General features: G+C 45.1%; 1 protein-coding gene across 2 annotated transcripts in view; it reads right to left on the reverse strand.

Moving 5' to 3' along the window:
* Positions 1-12,698: 12,698 nt before the first annotated feature.
* FOXRED2 (FAD dependent oxidoreductase domain containing 2) overlaps positions 12,699-20,159 on the reverse strand; it is a 62,148-nt gene continuing 54,687 nt past the window's right edge. For both annotated transcript variants that reach the window (XM_078640495.1, XM_078640502.1), the window contains exons 6-9: positions 19,669-19,834; positions 17,506-17,753; positions 15,939-16,109; positions 12,699-13,843 (exon numbers count right to left, since the gene is read on the reverse strand). In XM_078640495.1, the coding sequence (XP_078496621.1) occupies positions 13,587-13,843; positions 15,939-16,109; positions 17,506-17,753; positions 19,669-19,834 (842 nt within the window). In that variant the 3' untranslated portion in view covers positions 12,699-13,586. The remainder of the gene's footprint in view (positions 13,844-15,938; positions 16,110-17,505; positions 17,754-19,668; positions 19,835-20,159) is intronic.

The raw sequence follows: 20,159 nt of genomic DNA on the forward strand, positions 1-20,159 counted from the left end.
GAAAAAACAAGGGACCACATAACATGTGAATCTAAGTGTGTGGTATACAGACTGTGGTGCCCTTGTGAAAAACTCTACATAGGGAGTACAATCAACAAACTTAAACTTAGAGTCTTGCAACATCTGAGAGCGATCAAGAATGCGGACACGAGTTACCCTATGGCAATACATTTTGCTAAGTGCCATCAATCCAATCCAAGTTTGCTGAGATATGCTGGAATAAAACTATGGAAATTATCTGAAAGAGGGGGAGACCAAACACTACTGTTACGCAAACTTGAGTCACGAATGATATTAGCAATGGGCACAGAACATCCCTTTAAGGCATAACTTGGATGCCGAACTACACGTACATCTGTGAAATGAGTATGAAATCACAAAATGCCTTGCTGATCCAAGAATCCTTCTGTATCTTGATTTATAAATCTGCAATATTGTGAAATTATTCAATAAGAAAGGTCGCCACATTAGATCAAGTTTGTTCAATATATATACAACTTTCTGACAAAACTATAATCTGTACATAGAGAAAGACTATAATTCGGTGAAATTCAAAAACCAATGTGTCCCGTACTATGTTCTAATTTTGAATGTACTTTACAAAGTTTAAAATTGCAAATACCAGGTGAAATGTTGAACTGTGATAGTTATCTGAGAGGGTAGATTGCAATGTACACATCAGGGAATTGGTGATGAAAAATGACCGAATCGTCTTGTAAATATGTGAAATATGTACAGTCCAAGTGTACTTTACACCTAGTTTTGTCTTTTGGACTTTAACGATGGGAGGGGCTACAGCACTTAACTGGGCATTAGAACTAAATGTTGCGTAAAAAGCAAACCACCCCCATAAATAGAGAATCATACACTGTATATATATTGTAAATATGTAAGTGCAATATATATATATAATGCAACAATCTAACAAAAAGTACTTCACAGTAATGTTTGACTTGATTTGTAAAGCGTTAGTACAATGCACCTTTAAACCATCTATAAAATGGCGACAATTTCTGTTTGTAAAAGTTAATACAAGGTTGACAGTCTAGACTTTTAATTGAAATGGAAAAGGGGACTTAATTTTTGTACTGCACAATGCACTTTAAAAAGGGTCTAGACATCAAGGACTCTATGGTCCAGTGGAAGGCTTGTAGTAGCCGAAACGCGTAGGCCGCCCTAATCGTTGCACGTTCTTTTGCACATGGTGTGTAAATAAATACTTTTGTTTAAAAATCTACCTGTTGCTGTGTCGTGACTTCAATCGCCAGGAGCGAGGTGAGAAGAATCCAAGAAAAAAAGAAAAAACACACAAAAACACACAAAAACACACACACAAAAACACACACACACACACACACACACACACACACACACACACACACACACACACACACACACACACACACACACACACACACACACACACACACACACACACACACACACACACACACACACACACACACACACACACACACACACACACACACACACACACACACACACACACCCACCCACCCACCCACCCACCCACCCACCCCCCCCCCCCCCCCACCCCACCCCCCCCACACACCCCACCCCATATAATACTGTTAAAGAATGGGCTGCATTATGACACATGCTTTTTTGATTGGATGCACTGTACACTGTACAATAATACCCAGCAGAAACCATTTTTAAAAATCAAAAATAAATATTTTATTTACATATATGCAAAAGGACAAGCATAGTTAAAATATACAAATAAAAATACACCAACAAAGTACATGAGTAAAGTATCTAGGTTGAGAAGATGTCAGAAACAGTTAATTTAGCTTCAGTTGTTGCATCAGTCAGTGAGAGTCCGGCAGAACCAGAGTGTAGTAGAGTAATGAACTTATGTGAGACAAAGGGTGTCGAAAGATAGTCCACGAGGCACAAATCCTTGCCAGATTTTCAGGATAACACGAATTATGGGAATTTAGTTATTTTATATTACTCGACAATCTTTGTTACCACTCCGGCACCAGCTGGCATTAGAGTGCTTTACATATAACTTAATTAACATAGTAACAATCAAATAAGCACAACAAGTAAACCTCAAAGTGGCGTTTCTCCTTCTGATCACATTTTGTCCACCACAATTGGGTAATAGCTCAGACTAAAAAGGAGGATTGTTTTGGTGAATAGCTTTCCATGAAAGGCACAAATGTTTGAAAGTGATCCATGTGATTCCTGTGATCCACTGGAGATCATGGAATATGGGGGTAATATGAGCAAAAGTCCTTAAAATGGAGATCAGTGTTGTAGCCAAGTGAAATATTGATTTGAGTCACACAAGAACCGATTGGCATCCGCGAAGTCCTACCTAGAAATTAGGGGATGGACTGCTATTTTCCAGAGGTTTCCAGACAGATATTTAACATTTTGAGGGAGTGAAGACAGAAATTAGTAGATTTAGCCACATTTTGATCAATGGCATGAAAGTTAGGTTGGGATCTGGTGTGAAGCCAAAGGAATTTGGGGAGGGAAATTTACTGTGGGAGAGTGAAGGAGAGAAAATGTAAGGTTTCACTGTATCCAGTACTGAGTGGTGCAATACAAGCCTCTGGGAAAGTGTCAGGATCATTCTCTTTTTTTGTGTGCGTTTAATGTAGGAAGTTTTCAGATATTCTTTTCTGAAGATTGTTCAAACAAGCGCCTACTGCGAGGATGTCTGATTGTTGGTGTTTATACATTTCAATGCTTTGAATTTATGTGGACGAGGTTTATAAATAATTCCTGTTTTTATTTATTTTATGTACATTTATACTGTATAGATGGCATTGATCCATAGAACGTGAACCAAAGTTGCCCTCCCTTTCCTGGGATTCTGTGACTCTCTGAAGCCTCATTGGAAGGCGTGACAGCGCCAGGAGTGGCCAAGAGCCCTGACAATAACCAGATGCAGGAATCTGGCCGATAACCAGATGCAGGAATCTTACTGCACCTGAGCTACAGGTGCAAAGCTTTATGGGAAGGTGTATTTTATCCCCCAATGCCTGGGCGTATTGCTAATGTTTGACAGGCCCACAAACATAACACTGGTATTTATTAATGCTTACAGTTATTTATAGAAAATAAGTTAATTGTGGTAAGCAAAGAGTAGAACATTCACAGAACTGCTCAAGTTATAATTCTTCTACAATGTGTCGCAACAATGCTACAACAAAAGGCAGTGTGTCCTATCCAAGTATTTCCATGTAGTACGGTATTTCCGAAAAGGGAGAGTATTAAATGTTCAACAGAAGACTGGATAATTGTAGGCATTGTACTCTCAAAAGCTGAAAGTATTTAAAACAAAAAAGAAATGTTATTGTATGTCTGGTAATTTCAATAATGTGCATGCGTGAGTGTTTATTTTATCCCTTTTATATTGTAATTATAATTGTTAATTAGTACGTGTATAGCTCAGAGCCTGCCATTAGTAAGTCATCAAATCACCCTTTAATAGAACTGGGTATGACTTTCCAAATGTTTCAGTCACAGTTTCGAGTCTGAATCGGTTTTGTCAATGGGTGCGGTTAGTATAGTGGTTATGATAGTTTTAAGTGAGTTTTTTGGTGACCTGGTGACTGTATCAAACTGCTTTCTTATTTCCTCTGAAAATGGACACACATTTGTAGATTATGGTAGCAAGTAGTACTGGATGCCTTAATAGACCATTCACTGCATGATCAGACTCTGTTGAGTATATGTTCAGGGTTCTGTCTGAATGTGTTGTACTGTTATATCTTTGTGGCATTTTTGGTAAGCATTGCTTTTGTAACACATCTACCATTTCTTTCCAACTGCCATACATATATATTTTAAACTTGCAATACTGCAGTGGCATTTGGCTTTGTTCTTCCTGATCATCCATGTTTTTTTAAAATAAGTCTACTTTTTATATATATATATATATATATATATATATATATATATATATATAATTGTTTGATAGATATGCAAGTCTCTACTTTTTATGCATTGAATAGACTGCTACGTACAGCTTATGTTTATGATTTGTGAGTTTGTAATTCAGAGTTTGTATCCGCTGCTTATGTTGATTTATTTCTGTTCAGATCAGATCACATAGTAGATCTGCATATTGTAATTTTAGGGTTAGTAACTGCAGCGTTAGGAGGTGTCTTTGTTTTATGGTTAATAAAAATATTTTGTGGAAAAACAAACAGACTGATAAGAATGGTGTGTCATCAAAGAATTTATATCCAGTGAGCTTGAAAATGGGGTTGCCGCTCAGGCAGGTATTAAGCTGAAGGCATTTTCAAACGAAGATATTTTTCAAACATATGGGCTCATTACGATGTCAGGCAGAAAGTGTCCGCCTGACACCGACCGACTTGTGGTCGGCGGTTCCGTCCACCACATTACGATGCAACTGAATACTGTTTAGTTGGGTTCCCCTTGTTTCCTACGGGAGCTCGTGTTTCGCCCGGCCGTAACACAGGCTCCTATGGGGAAATGGTGTGTGTAAAGCCCTGCACCCTGTCGCGGGCACCCCATGGTGCCTGCCACATGGTGCAGGGTTTTGTAGGGGATACTTTAGGTACCCCGTGGGCCCCCAACCTGAGGCCGCAGGATAAAGGGGGCCCTACTAGGGGCCTCAAAGTCACTTTCCGACAGCCTTTTCGTGTCCGACACAGAAAGGCTGTATGAAATAGGCATAGTAATCCCGATAACGGAAATGCTCTCCGTAGGGGTGTACGATACAGCTCCGGCCAACACGAATATTCCGAGAGCCAGTCGGAACCGTTTCAGAATGACCAAGCGGTTTAGTTCAGACCGCGAACATCGTAATCGGGCAGACTGATTGTAAACCGACCGAGTCAGTCAGAAGGGCTCCGACACGGTTGAGGAGATTCCGACTGTTGGGAGGAGGCTTTCCGCCCGACATTGTAATGAGCCCCATGGTTTGTAAATGCTTCCAAAACTAAGCCATTGGGGTTAAACAATGAAAATATTAACTAAAGCATTTGATAGATTTCAGTCACAGAACTGAAATGGTCTTAGACTTCTAAAATGTGCATTGATATCAAAGAAACACTTGTGTTATTTACATTTGTTGTTGTTACAAAAACAGATGCATTCATGTAATTGGATGTAGTAATTGGTAAAAATGCATTTGCACACGTGAGAAAACAATTTAGTGATATATCTGTAAAAGGAAACATTTTTTGATGTACAAGATGTTCAATGGCTGCTAAGACCCAAAAACAATCAGACATTTTTGTGACATTTGTGATCCCATTCCAATAATACCATGCAGGGTCTGCAGTACTTCACCCACTGACCATGAGCAATATTATTCTTTAATATTCTTCCCCAAGCGATAGCGATTATGGTATTTATCTGTTCAAAAGTCCACTTAGCACAATAAATGCAAGAGGTACCACAAGGTGAGATTGTGGCATACACATGAAGCATGTGAAATCATCTGTTGCATGACACTTTAATGGGCAAAAATGAAACAGCAAAAATGCATCTGCACAAATTATAAATGGTCTCCAAACACCCCTGGCATAGATCACATTTTAAATTTAAACCAGAGAGGTATGTACTGGACACGTGAGACAAGTGTACAAATCTAAATTTTTTATATAAGGATTTTGAACAGGCTAATTTCTTTTAAGGTAATGCAAGAATTTCAGCATAAGGAAGCTTTGTATGTATTTCTACATTGTTGTAGTATCATAATCAAGGACACTGGCATTATGAGTCAGGAGAGGGCCAAATTATGCCGCAAGAAAACCAATTTTTTTGCAGGGTAATATGGCACATTTTGTGGCACTATGATGTCATTATTTTGTCATTTGTACGCATGCTAACACTGTCTGGGCAAAGGTTATACCTCTTGAATATCAGTTTAACACCTAAATACAGCAAATGGACTGCCATTGCACGGAAACACTTGGCAGTGATTTCGTAACTTGTGTTTCTATTTGACCCAGAAACAAAATATTTTAGTTAAAATCTGCAATTTATGCCGAAGATAAATTATGTGGCAATTGCAGTAGTAGCTCAGACTATAATATACAAGCATAAGCTGTTTTAAATCAAGGCCACTACATTGGTCAAATACCAGTCCAGTTTATCCAACCGGAAAATTCGAATGGAGGTGGTCTTAACATTGTTACAAATTGGTTAAAAGGACAGTGCACTGAAGGGAGTCAAATTTGAAGGGACAATATTGAAAAAAGTGTGTTTGTGTGTGAGTGAGTGTATCTCTCACTAAGACAATTTAGATGTATACACTTGAAGAAGCTCAAAGCCAATATTTCCGCTTTGGAGCACTTGTATTGTTTTGGTATTTGAATAACACTTCCCTACCCCTTGCAAGGCCCAAACTTCTATGCTCTCTATTGGTTTTTTTCCCAAAAATATTTATTCTTCAGTGTTGCTAAAAATGCCTTATTACTTACCGGTAATCTTCATTACTCCTGGTCCGGTTGTCCTCTTCCCATTAATAAGCAAAGTGATCCTATCTCACCAACAGGAAAAAAGAAAAAAGGAATGCTGGCCCTACCCACCCTCTCCCACTGGGAGCACATAAATATACCTACCCCAGCATTCCCTCTGAACTACTAAGCCCAAGATGAAGGCAGGCAAATCCGGGAGGGAGGGTAGTAATTAATGGGACGAGGACAACGGGACCAGGAGTAATAGGGCATTACTCCCAGGTCCCTCCTGTCCTCGTTTCATTCATAAACAAAGTGAGAATACCCAAGCAACAACCGGTATTCATCATAACAAACCATCATGACACAAGGCAGGCAGCAAAACCCAGTGATTTATTGACACAGAAAATCAAGAAGTCAGGAGCACACAGCCCGCAGCACTACAAACCAAAATTAGCATCATCCCCCAGCAAATTCTGGATCTGATAATGCGTGACCAAAGTATTAGAGGACACCCAAGTAGCCACCCTACTGCTTTCTGACAGGGAAACCCCCCTGAACCTCTGCCCAGGAGGCCGCCCCTCCCCGGGTAGAACGGTCTTGCACACACTCAGGAGAAGGGTAACCCGAAAGGGAGTACGCCAACATAATGATCTGCTTTAGCCAGCGCCAATGGAAGAAGAAGAAGCCTTTCCCCCACAAGAGGAAACCCCAACAGGCAAAAACAGGGAGTCCGACGCGTGCAATCAAGGTAGATAAGCAAAGCTCGGCAGACATCAAGCATGGACCAAAGAAGGTCATAGCCTGACAACAGAGAAGCGCTCAAAGCAGGCAACACCAATTCCTGGGAAACGATGCAACTGAAAAGGCACCTTAGGGACAAAAGAGGAATCCAGGGCACCCCATCATCTGCAAAAGACAAAAAGGGCTCCCATGCCACCAGAGCTCCCAACCCCCCAAGGAGCCTAGGCAGACGTAATGGCCACCAAAAAAAAAAACACCTTCAACGTCACAAATTTGATGTCCCTCTCAGCCAAAGGGAGAAGCCACCAGAGCCCGCAACACCAGGGAAGGCCCCAAAAGGAAAAGGACGGCTGCACCACAGGATGGGCCAAAGAAAAACTCTTCAACAACCGAGAGACCACGTCCTCCACATCTGACAGATTCCCCCAAGGGGAACGGAATGCCGTAATAGCGGCCCATTGAGCACGCAAAGTGGAAATAAACAACCGCTTCTCCAACCCGTCTCAGAGAAACTGGAGCACCCCAGGCAGAGAGCAATCCAGGGGGGACAATTTCAGAGCCCGACACCAGCGCTGGAAATTCCCCCATTGCAGCCCATAGGACTTCAGAGTAGAAGGTTTACAAGACTGTTGTAGAGCCAAGGCTAAATGCTCTGGGAAATCCTGACGCCGCCACCCCTGCCTCTCAGCTTCAATACCGACACCCACAACCGCGGGAGAGACAACTTCAGAGATGACCACTGGGGAGACCGAAAGCAAGGGAGAAACCAGGGCCCAGCACCGCCAACAGGCTCAGAGTGGGGAACCAAAACCAACGAGCCAACACTGCACCACAACCATCACTTCCTGGGACTCCAGCCCCAGGCGAACCAACAACTATGGGATCAACGCAAGGGGCGGGAAGGCATACAGCAGGTGCGACGGCCAAGGGATGATCAGAGCATCCACCCCCCGCCTCCCTCCTGACGGACACGGGAGCAGAACCGAGGCAGTTGACCAATGTGCCAGGAAGCAAAGAGGTTGAGAAAGGAAAGACCAAATCCTCTGCACACAAGCCGAAATGCCTCTGGAGTCAGAGACAACTCCAGGAAAGCAGGGAAATAACGAGTGAGGGTATCTGCCACCCCGTTGTCCACACCCCGGATATGCCCAGCCATGAGAGACAACAGATGCCCCTTTGCCCAACAAAACAAGGGAAATCCCCACCACATTCAGAGACTTGGACGTGGACCCTCCTTGATGATTCAAGTAGGCCACCGACACCATATTGTCGGAACGCACCACCACATTGCGCCCCAACAACCGACTGCGAAATCCCATGACAGCCCGGGACACAGCCGTCAACTCCCGCTAATTCGAAGAACACCGCCCCTTCGGAAGGGACCAACGACACTGAAGAAGCAAGCCAGACTCCAACATTGTCCCCCACCCGAAAGCACTGGCATCCGTCGTCAGGACCGCCGGAGGAGAGGGCTGCAGCGGCAGACCCCAGGAAGATTGTCAGACACCGTCCATCAGTGCAGGGCAGGGAGGAAGGAAGGAGACACTGGAATCAGAAGGGCCAAATTGCGAGACAAAGGATTACAACGGATACACCCACAGAGGCCTGAGATGAAACCGCACCCAAGCCACTGTGAACACCGTTGCACCCATGAGACTCAGAAACCTCAACCAGAGATGGACTAGGAAAGAGAACCCCATCAAAAACTCTAGAGCAAGGAAACACAAGGTTACCGCCCAAGAGACAGACATGAACACCCTGTTCAGATTGGTGCGAAAGCGTGTCCTGATGAAAGTCAAGTCCTGTGAGGGCTCCAGTTGACACTTGGAAGGTTCAGCAGAAACCCATGAGCCCGCAACGCAGAACATAACAACTGCTCCCGAGATGGAGCATGGTTCAGCCAATCGTCCAGGTACAGGTAGACGAGGATACCCTGAAGAAGTAACTAAGCCACCAACGGCGCCACCACCTTTGTGAACACCCTCGAGCGGACAGGACCCGAAACTGAAAACGACGGCCCGAAGGAAAACTATCAGGAACCTGCGAGAGATGGGGTGAACCGGGACATGATAGTAAGTGTGCTGGAGATTGAGGGGGCACAAGAAATGGCCTGGGAGACCCAACAGATTCACCCTCTGAAGAGCCTCCATCCTAAAGGGCAGATGAATCACAAATTTGTTTAGGGCTTTTAAGTCCAGGACCAGCCGAAACCCCCACTGGCACCTTGGGAACCAGAAAAATCAGGGAGTAACCCCCCCCATCCACCTCCACCTCCAGATGAGGAACTTCCTGAATCACTCCCTTCTCCAAGAGAGACTTGATCCCCAGGGACAGCTCAGCCCGCTTGGTCTGACAGGACGGCCAAGGAGTCAGACGGATCCCTGAATCCGGAGGAGGCCCTAAAAACTCGATGCGATAACCCAGACGCAAAACGTCAAGAACCCAAACATCTGAACAGGACTGCAACCAGGCCGGGAGCAAGTATTGAAGCCGACCTCTGACCAACAATCCGGAATCCACTGCCATATAGTCAGGAATGAGGTTTAGGACGGGGGGACTTAGCTTTCCTATCCCGACCCCAACCAGAAGAGAACCTCCCATGGCCCCTTGAAAACTGTCTCTGGGAAGGGGGACGAAAAAAGGACTTAGGCTTTGAAGAAACAGCTGCAGTAGATGGCTGCTTAAAGCAAGAAGTGTGCTTTTTTGCTTTAAAAACCCTATGTAATTTGCCCTCCAACTCCTCCTCAAACATCATAGTCGACTGAAAAGGCAAGCGCCGGCAGAAGCATTCTGAACAGAATCAGTCTTCCAGTCCTTCAAAACAAGAATGCGGTGGGCATGCCACACCAGCGCCCCAAAAAGGGCCGAAGCCCTCACCATGTAGAAGGACACATCAGAGAGGAATTCCACCTGCCGCTCGATATGCTTCAAGAGCCCAGAACAGACAGACGTATCATCCAATGACTGATACAGGGCCTTGACATCCGAAATCAGAGACTGGGCAAAGTATGTACCATAAATGCCAGCCCGATGGGCCAGATGAGAACCCGAGTACACCTTCCGAAGGGAAGCGTCCACCTTCTTATCCACAGGATCTTTAATCACAGCATCCTTAGCCAAGGAAGTCCGCCCCACAAGACTAGCCTCAAAAGAATCAATTGGAATGGAATCCGGCAAGTCCTTTGACATGTCTTGAAGCGGGTAAAGTTTAGCCATGAACCTGGGAAGCATGATACGATCAGGATCCCTCCACTCCCGCTTCAGAACCTCATGGATGTAGGGATGGACCGGAAACTGGCACAGCAACGACCCACCAGATGTGCTGGGCGCCTCATCAATAGGAAAACTCACGTTGGACTTGACATGCTTCAGCAAGTCTGGCAACATATCCTTGTCAATGTATTTCCCTTTGTGCTCCTCAACCCCCATCCAATCCTCCTCAGAAACGGAAGAACGAGAGGAAGGAACAGGAAAAGAGCCCTTGCAACACCCACCCCATCTCTTGCAAAGTTTCCTTAACAGACCGCTTGATTCTAGCGTCATCACCCTCCATGCGGCATTTCGATTGTGTCAGAGAAGGAGAGAAAGAAGACTCATAAGAGGAAGACAATGAGTGCTCCACATGCTTGCACTTCCTGGAACGCATCCCCATGTCTTGCTGAACACCAAGACTCCAACAGCACTAGGAAGTCCCAGGCATCACACAACTAGCTGCTAACCAGGCCTGACCCTGTGCAAGTCACAGAAAAGTTCAGGAGCAAGAGAGAAGTATGGCGTGGGAATCCAAGGCCAACTGAACAAGGGGACACCAGGCATTGTTCCTCAGCCAGATGCGTTCAACACTGTAAGAAAATAAGTCCGAACTGTCCCACAGCCGAGGACAGATGAGTAACAGGCAGGCTCCAAGATTAGGGCCATGGAGGCACAGATCCAGCCCGATCCGACTGAACCACCGAAGAAGCTAAGGCAGAAGGAGACAGAGCTCATAACAACACCAATGCAGTCCAACACGGGTACCCACTAAAACCTCTATGTGGTACTCACCCAGGCCGGTCGTTTTCAAGGAAAAAAGCAGCTCTGCAGCCGACCGGCAAACCAGTGACTGACTTCCAGCCCCGCCTTCAAGCCGGAAGCCAGGCAACGAAACCCAGAAGGGAACTCCTCCTAGAAACCATCTCGCCGAAGTGAAGAGATGCCGAGCCTCCCGACGTGCCTGGCAACCCAGGAGGTGCAGCCCAGACCCCTCCAGCAGCAACAAGAACCTAGCAGGAGGGAATCCGCATGTCTCCCCCCAAGCCAGGCAGGAAAGGAGACACGCAAACCAGCAACCCCCCGCCCTGCAGCAGAAACATAAGTATACCATGAGCCTCCTGGCTTGTCCCACTCTGTCGGTAGACAGAAAAAAATAACAGAGCGAATGCTGGGATAGGTACGTTTATGTACTCCCAGTGGGAGGGGTTAGGGTAGGGCCAGCATTACTGCGTTCTTTTTTCTGTTGGTGAGATAGGATTATCTCACTTTGTTTATGAATGGGGCGAGGACAGGAGGGACCTGGGGGTAAAAGTATAAGTATAAGGGGATTAAGAACATATCATAAAGGATGGTTTGCATGCTCAGAAAACAGAAAGCATGAATGATTGAAAAATCAAGACAATTAAACACATTCATGCAAACTAAGCACAAAATGATCTTCTCTGCAAAAAGAGTGTTGTGTTGGTGTGATGTTATATTAGCACAATATTACTGCACTCCCTGTTCTGCCAGGCATCATCTGCTGCAGAATTTCTCTTTCATAATTTATAAATGTTATTGTTTTTATGTATTTTTAGCCTTTGTCTGTTCTCAGTGCCAAGATGCAGTGCTGTTGTGGCTTCAACAAATAAATAATAACATAACATTAAAACATCCAGGGCTACAGAAAAACCCCCATGCCTGACCTTATAAGGTGATTCCTAACTATCAAACAGAAACTTGCATCTGTAGCAGCGTGTGCATTTGGGCAAGCTGGAGTTTGGGGGTAGGATATGCACATAACATAAACATCAAGGACACACCAGGAGTTGCAGCAGCAGGATACCGAGCGGTCTAAAGGACTCCTCACAACCCACAGACGTTAAGATATTACATTCTTCCTAGCGAGTGTCAAATCCAAGTATAGCAAACAATATTTTAAGTAGAAACCTGCTATCTTTACAAATATTTATGATAGCCTGGTGTTGATGCCACTATGCTTTGACTCTCTTGGTTTCCAGCACTTTGTGCTTTCCTCTGTGATTTGAAGACCCTGTTCTCTGTCTCTCCCATCACTCCCCTGCAACTCCTTCTCCCCATTTATATAATTTGCTCTCAACACTTCCTTATCTCACTCCTTTCCTCTCTTCTGACATTCCTCCACCCTCTGCTTTACATTTAGTCTTATCAGTTCCTGTTCTCACTCAGAGCCTCTCTTACCACAGCAAGCCAGAGTCGCCTTCCTTTCCCGGATCTACCATCACTCTCCTCTCTTCCCAGCCATTCACAGAGCTCATGTTGGGGAGATTGAGAGGTCGATCAGCTTTATGGTTCTTAGCAGTTTTGATTGAGGCATATCATGGATGTAGAGTATGACAAGCTGTGCGGCCCATCAAAGCACACATTAATGAGCAGAGGTAGAAAAGCTCTACAGATTGCACTTAGGTAGATGATCATACGTGTGAACATTGGCATCTACATGTGGTCATTGGCGTGCTTACGCTGGTGGCAGTTATGAGACCTGAATGCTGACTAGATCTGTGGTCATTGTCAGAGTTCATGGAGTTTGTACCAATGGAACCCAGGTACCCACATGTCCTGTGTTCTTTGCACACCTTTCACTGGTAGTTGCAGTGAGATTCAGGTGCAGACATGATCTGTGGTCCTTTCCAGAGCTCATCTCTTTGTCAGAAGTGCGATCCCTAGGCTGTCATGCTTGGTGTTCATTGGAAAAACTCATGCTTGTATCTTTTGTGGAACACATATGCTAGGATGCTTTCAGCTTGCATGCTTGGTGGTCTGTCTCAGTTTACATTGGTGGCAGCGGTGGGATCTATGTGTTGGCCTCCTCTGGGATCTGGATGCTGATACTGGAGTGGAAGGTGAGGAAAGTTAGCTTGGGTGACAGGAGTTGGACTAGCAGTACTTGGCAAAACACAGTTTGTAAACAGCATTATAGTGATAACCACTGTAGGTGTATAAGACTTTGGAGAGGTCTTACTTGTGGGCTAAATTGGACAGCAGTGCCTGCACTCCCTGTTCTAGCAGTTGTTTTTACCATCAATATGTGCAGATCCGTATGATAAACCAGAGAAAGCTGTCGACTGCCTCCAACCTGTCTCTTCAGAGCCATCAATATGACAGTCCTGTCTAGGAAACATACAAACACCCTTTGTTGCTTTCAAGCTGGCAGCATTATAGTTCATCCTTTGCATCTTCTTGGTTCACATGGTTGCGTGGGTTGGATGCAGAGTGATCTGTGACCCAATCCCACAACTGTGCACTGTTCTGTGGAGTCTCTGGGCTTGGTGTTGTATAATTCTGCATAAGTCCTGCCTCAACAGCATGGCGCCAGAGCTGTTCATTTCCCAGCAGCCCTTGCATCTTCAAATAGCCCAGCTGGCAGAAAGGGGGCTGCTTTCTGCGGGTCAGTGCAAACAGAAAGCAGGACTCTGGGGGCAAAGTAGGAGAAAATACATTATGACCCAAATGCTAATGTTCTCCAGTCCACATTCAACTTTCCCATAAGAATGCACAGTGTTTCGAAACAAATGGATCTTATGAAACTTTTCAAGTATTGGGTTCCTTGCCTGCTCAACTCTTTGGCGGGCAGCACAACAAGGCTTATGCAATCTTACAAGGATAAGAACGAAGTCCCATCACATACATTTGCTATTACTCTCCTCACTGAACACTAGGGGGCATATGTAGGTAATTTCCATTTTGCTATTCTCAAATAGCGATTAAGGAATCGCTATTTGAAAATAGCAAAATGGAATGTAGGTAATAATTCGCAATTTTTTTGCAAATTTCTAAGGCCCCGATGCATCAAGGTAAAATCCGCTCGCAAAGGGGCAGATTCTCAGAATCTGCCCCTTTGCGACCGGTATTTTTGCATTTGGGATGCATCATCCCAAATGCAAAAATCGCAAATTAAGAATTCGCTAAATTGCGATTACTTGCATTTAAGGAATCTCAAATTGAGATTCCTTAAATGCAATGCATCAAAGTTAAAAAAAAATAGCGATTTCGCTAATAGGAGTAGCAAATTACCATGAAGTTCAACTTCATTGTAATTTGCTAAAACTTTGAAAAATGCACTTTTGTGCATTTTTCAAAGTTTCGTGTTGCGCACAAACGTGCTCTAAGGGCATGTGTGTGTGCAACATATGTGCACAGATCAATTTCAGGGGTGCAACAGGGTGTCCTTTGGACACCCCTGCACCCTTGAAATTTCATTCTCAATTTGCGATTCGCTAATTGCGATTCGCAAATTGAGAATGTCTTCCCATTCATTCCTATGGGCCCCTAGGCCCATAGGAATGAATGTGGAGGTATTCCTTAATTACGACTCGCAATTTGCGAGTCGCAATTAAGTAATTTTAAGAAATCGCTATTTTTTGAGCAAGTTCTTCTTGCATAGCATTTTGCTATTCCTTATTAGCGATTCCTTATTTTTCGCGAATAAGGAATCGCAAAATGGATGCTTGATGCATCAGGGGGTTACATTCCTTATCTGCGATTAGCAAATTGCGAATCGCAATTAAGGAATGAGTGTCCCATTCATTCCTATGGGCCAAAAGGCCCATAGGAATGAATGGGGATACATTCTCAAATTGCAATTTTCTGTGAGAAAATCGCAATGTGAGAATCGCAATTCCAAGGGTGCCAGGGTGTCCAAAGGACACCTGTTGCACCCCTAGAATGTGCCTGTATGTACATGTGGCACACATACATGCCCTAAGGGCATGTCTGCGCCACATGGCACTTTGAAATTTTTTTTAAAATGCATTTTTAAAGGAAATTGCAAAATACCATGTACTTGAAGTAGGTGGTATTTTGCGATTCCTTATGCCAAAATCGCTATTTTTAAGGCACCCCATCATAGCATTTAAAGAATCGCTAAATTGCGATTCCTTAAATGCTATAAGCAAAATAAGGAATCGCAATTTTTGCGATTCCTTATTTTGCTATGTGCCACCTACATACCAAAGGGGCGTTTGCGAATCGCAAACGCCTACCTACATATGCCCCAAAGTTCCTACAGTGATATCATAGTTTTCGCTATCTCATCCATGTATGCAAATAGTGACCTCGTTCCACAAACCCGACGTAAGACTGTGACATCACTCTGAGAAGCTGATCTCTAATTGTAAAGTTACTCCAGAAACTTGGAGAGAGACTGTTATATCTTTACAAGACCCTGGTGCTAACAGAGACACCTCTCCACTTCTGCAGTCTGACATTACACACCGACACCACCACAGTGAACTGGCACCAGACTATGACGTCATTCCAAGAAACAAACCTCACACTATGACATTCTTTAAGGAACCCGATCAGGAACCTGATATGAAACAGTAACCTAACACCAGTAACCTCACATCGGTCTGACATCACTCAGGAATATGTTGCACTGTAACATCAGGCTGCCCTAAGAGCAATGCAATAGGGCACACCAAACTTTCTTTTTCTCACCCATCTTTCCCTTATCATAACTCCAACCTATTTATAACTGTTCATTCCCCCACCCAGCTGGACTAGTACCTGCAAAGAAGGTGCGCAGGTCGGTGTCCAGGCAGTTTTCAAGGAAGCGGCGGAGGGGCAGGATGTGGGAAAGTGGTGCTGTCCAGTCTGTCAGAAAGTCCTCCACCATGTGGTGAATGGCATCCGGGCGGGGGAGGGGCCAGTTTTCTGGACGCAGCTTCATTTGTTTCTCTGTACAGGAAGGGAAGATATCAGAAAGCTATAAAGTGTTTGGCAAAAGAAAGAGGAATGTCGCTACTCCCAACTGTCTCCCCAGGGATATCCCCTTTTATATCATTGTGATTGCTTCCGGAGGTTATCATGGCAGAAACCACAGAACTTTGGCAGTGGTGGAGCAACTCACATTTATTGCAATTGTGGATAGAGCTCAGGGTGGTGATGAAGGTTAGAAAGTAGTTCAGTTGATGTAGTAAGGTGCAGTAGTCATATTGAACTCAAAAGTGATGGGTAGAGAGAGACCCCTGATTGTTAGCAGCAGTGGAACAGAGTTCAAGTTGGTGGGAGCAGAAGGATACGTCTGGTGGTAGTGGGATAGACCGTAGGTTAGGGAACGCAGTTAGATACAGCTGAGGTGGGTGGCAGCGGTTGAGTAGCCATTAGGTTAGTAGCAGCAGACGGATAAAGGTCAGGTTGGGGTCAAAAGTGGGGTAGACATTTCAGGGGACTGGGATAAAAGATAGGGTGGTGGGACAGAACCCATAGTGCTGGCACAGAATTTGGGATGGCAACAGTGGTGGAATAGAGCTCAGACTGGTAGTAGCTTTTGGGTGGTCCTCAAGTTGGTGACAGCAGTTTAACAGAGTTGTCAGGGTGATGGGATAAAACTCCAGGCAGGGGCAGCTGTGGGCCAGAGCTCAGACTGGCGGCAGCCGAGATAAAGGACACTCGTAAGCTGAATAAAACTGAGGGTGTTGGATGGAGCTTACTTTGGTGGCCAAGGATGGATAGAGGTCCAGTTGGCTTCAGAAGTGGGATAGAACACAGGGTGGTGACATAAACCTCTAGTTAGCTATGGCAGTGGGACATAGCTCCAGTTGACGGCAGCAGTAGAATAGAACTCAGGATGGTTGAACAGACTTCTAGCTGGCCAAAGCGATGGGGCACAGCTCAGGTTGATGGCAACTGTGGGATAGAACGCAGGATCATGGGACAAACGTCTTGCTGGTGATAGCATTGTGAAATAATAATCCACATTTGTATAGCGCACAATCACCCGTTAGGGTCTCTAGGCGCTGGGGGCCGTTGGGAAGATTAAGCAAGCTATTGCCCAGAGTCACATGGTGCTGGGCTAACCTGCCGCCGGAGCCGGGGATCGAACCGTGATCCCCAGATTCCAGCGTCAGTCGCCCTGTCCGCGGCGCCACACCTCTTCCTCTCTTTCTCTTTGGTGGCAGCAGTGGAACAGAACTAACTGTACTGGGACAGACTTCCAGCTGGCGACAGCAGTGCGACAGAGCTCAGGTTGGTAGGAGCAGTGGCAGATCGACCGTGCTCAGCTTGGCACCACCCAGGGATAAACTATTTTTCCATTTCTTCTCCGGTCAGAGAAACTCTTCTTTCCACTCACCTGTTGGCAGAGCTCTGTAGTAATACACCACTGGGTGCAGGAAGTTAGACTGCCATGCCTCCTGGGCGTCCCCCACGGCTCGATTGTAGTAAAAGACATCCTTCTCTGGGCCTGAAAAGTTCTTGCCGTACTCCATGGTGATGACGAAGAGCCCCAAGCCTTCCTCCACTTCTCTCCCGGTTATGGCCTCCAGTTCTGGCAGCACCCCCAATGGGTACTCTTCCAAGTATTCAAACTGCAAGGACTCCCTACATTAAGATCATAAAAAGAATAAAATATTCAAGGTGCTATCAGGAAGAAGGCAGATTGGTTGCAGATATGGAAAAGAAATCAACTTGGTTCCAGTAGGTCAGGAAAGTGGCCAGGTTCAGGGAGAAGCCACTATTACCAACATTATTTCCTTGACACTTGTGTATCCATCGTGAGCTAGTAGCTGAATACAACAAGCAGAATACTGAGATAATGTTGCAGAATTAGAAAAATTAATGCAGCCCCTTTTATAGACACTATTTTGAGGTACTTTGCTTGTGCTGTATCTGTGGTGTTTGCAGTGCACTTCTCTAAGCTCAGTGTGGCCAGGGAAGGGTTGCTCTTAGGGTCAGATACGCTAGGGGTTGTGTTACAAAACAACTTGTTTCAAGATGGCGCTCAGTGTCGATTACACTCTAGCACCCAGGCTAAAGTGAACAACTACAACTTCCCTGGAATACCGTCTCCAAAGACTGTTACTGCCCTTGTAAAATTTAATAGGAAATGGGCAAGAAGCAGGTGTTGACCCATACATGAATCTGCACTTTCCCTTGGACCAGCTCAATAGTGCTCTCATTTTATAGTACTGACTAGCTCTACACTCACACCCAGGCCCTAACTTGACTCAGTGAATGACCTCAAAGCAGGATGGGGTGATTGTTGGACATTGGCAACCACGCTGTTTCTGCCGGCAATAGTTTAGAATTCAACTGAGGTGATATTTTGTAGTTGGGTATGCATGATTATTTTTACTAACTGGAGAAAATGAAAAAATGCATTTGGGAAGACAATTTATTGAGGTGGACTGCCCGTGAAGCCGTAAAATATGATGGATACCAGGCAGGTGAGAAGGAGGGTAGAGGGATTGTGAAGGCATGGGCAGATGTTCTAGGACACAAATAGGTCAGAGAGAGGGGTTTGTGTTTAACACACACGTGTGAGGGCCACTGTGCAGGTACAATATGTGAGAGACAGACTTCGCAGGTAACAGGAAGATGAGGAAGGAGGTGGTCGAAACAGGTAACAATTGTGTGGGAAAGTGTGACTGCCCAAGGGACAAATAAATGGAGAAAAGACTGCGCACATGACGGATATGCCATAGGGATGGAGAGACGGTGCAGGGAACAAAGAAGCATGAAAAGGGACACGGTGCAGGTGTGGGATGCAGCGAGGGACTGTGCAAGCAACAGAGAGGTATCAAAGGAAACTATGCTGGTGAGAGCGAGACAGAGGGAGGGAGGTGGGCTGTGCATGCAACGGATTGGGGTGAAAGGCCACTGTGTGGATAAAAGGTACAAGATAGATGGACTCTGCAGGTAACATAAGGTAATAAATTGGTCCGACTGAGGTAATAGGAGGAGGAGGGAGAGACAGAAAGAGACACACAGGCACAGGAAGAGACTGACAGGTAGGTGTGCAAGAGAGGGGCTATGCAAGTAATACACTGTTGTTAGAGATGGACTGCATAGGTAACCAACAGGTGTAAAAAGGACTTCAAAGGTGACAGACTGGAGAGAGAGAGATGATGATTATGTATGAGAGAGAGTGCGAGAGAGAGAGGGATTGTGCAGATAAAAGGGGTGTGTGAAAAGGGTTGTATACAGCAAGACGTGTGAGAGGTACTGCGAAGATAATGGGCAGGTGTGGGTGGGAGAAGCGCTTTGTGTAAACAACAGGTGTGCAAGGGACTGTGCAGGTAACAAACAAGTGTGAAAGGGGCTGCGATGATACACACTGGTGAAAGGGGGCGCTGCAGACAATAGAGAGGTGTCACAGAGCAACAGCAGACTATAGGTAGGTGTGAGATTAGCTGGGCTCTGCAGCCAACTCAAAGGTGGGAAAGGGTTCTTCACAAGCAAGAGACAGGTGTTGAAGGGTGTAAAACACTTGTGCATAGAGCATGCAGTTACTCACTCTCTCAGAAGTACCACGTCCCCTAGGACCCCGAACATCTGGTACAGGCCGGACGCCTCGTTCACTCTCCTCAGGATGGCAGTGGTGAGCTGGGTGATGGGGTACTGTGTCGCGGGCCAGGAGACCCCATGATAGCGGTGCTCCAACAGACGGTGTAGGGCTCGCACTGTGAGAGATAGGGGGAAAGCAAGTCACAATGCACTTTATTTCCAACAGGCTTATGTTATCTGCAGAAAATGTCCAGCACCAAATGAGCTCAACCTGAGGCCAAGTGAAGGCAACTATGGGCAGGAAGAAGTTGCCAGCAGTGCAAGTACAAAAAAAACTACAAGACATTTGTATGTTAAAATCTTTTTTTAATCAGTTTGTTCAGTTGTATATAATGTCATCTTGGTTTGTATAAAGGTAAGACAAATTCTTAACACTTTTTATTATAACTTTTCAACATGATGCACAGCAGCCACAAGTTCTGGCTAAACACATAAGGTCCC

Source organism: Lissotriton helveticus, chromosome 1_1 (genome assembly GCF_964261635.1).
Source record: "Lissotriton helveticus chromosome 1_1, aLisHel1.1, whole genome shotgun sequence".
Lineage (NCBI taxonomy): Eukaryota > Metazoa > Chordata > Amphibia > Caudata > Salamandridae > Lissotriton > Lissotriton helveticus.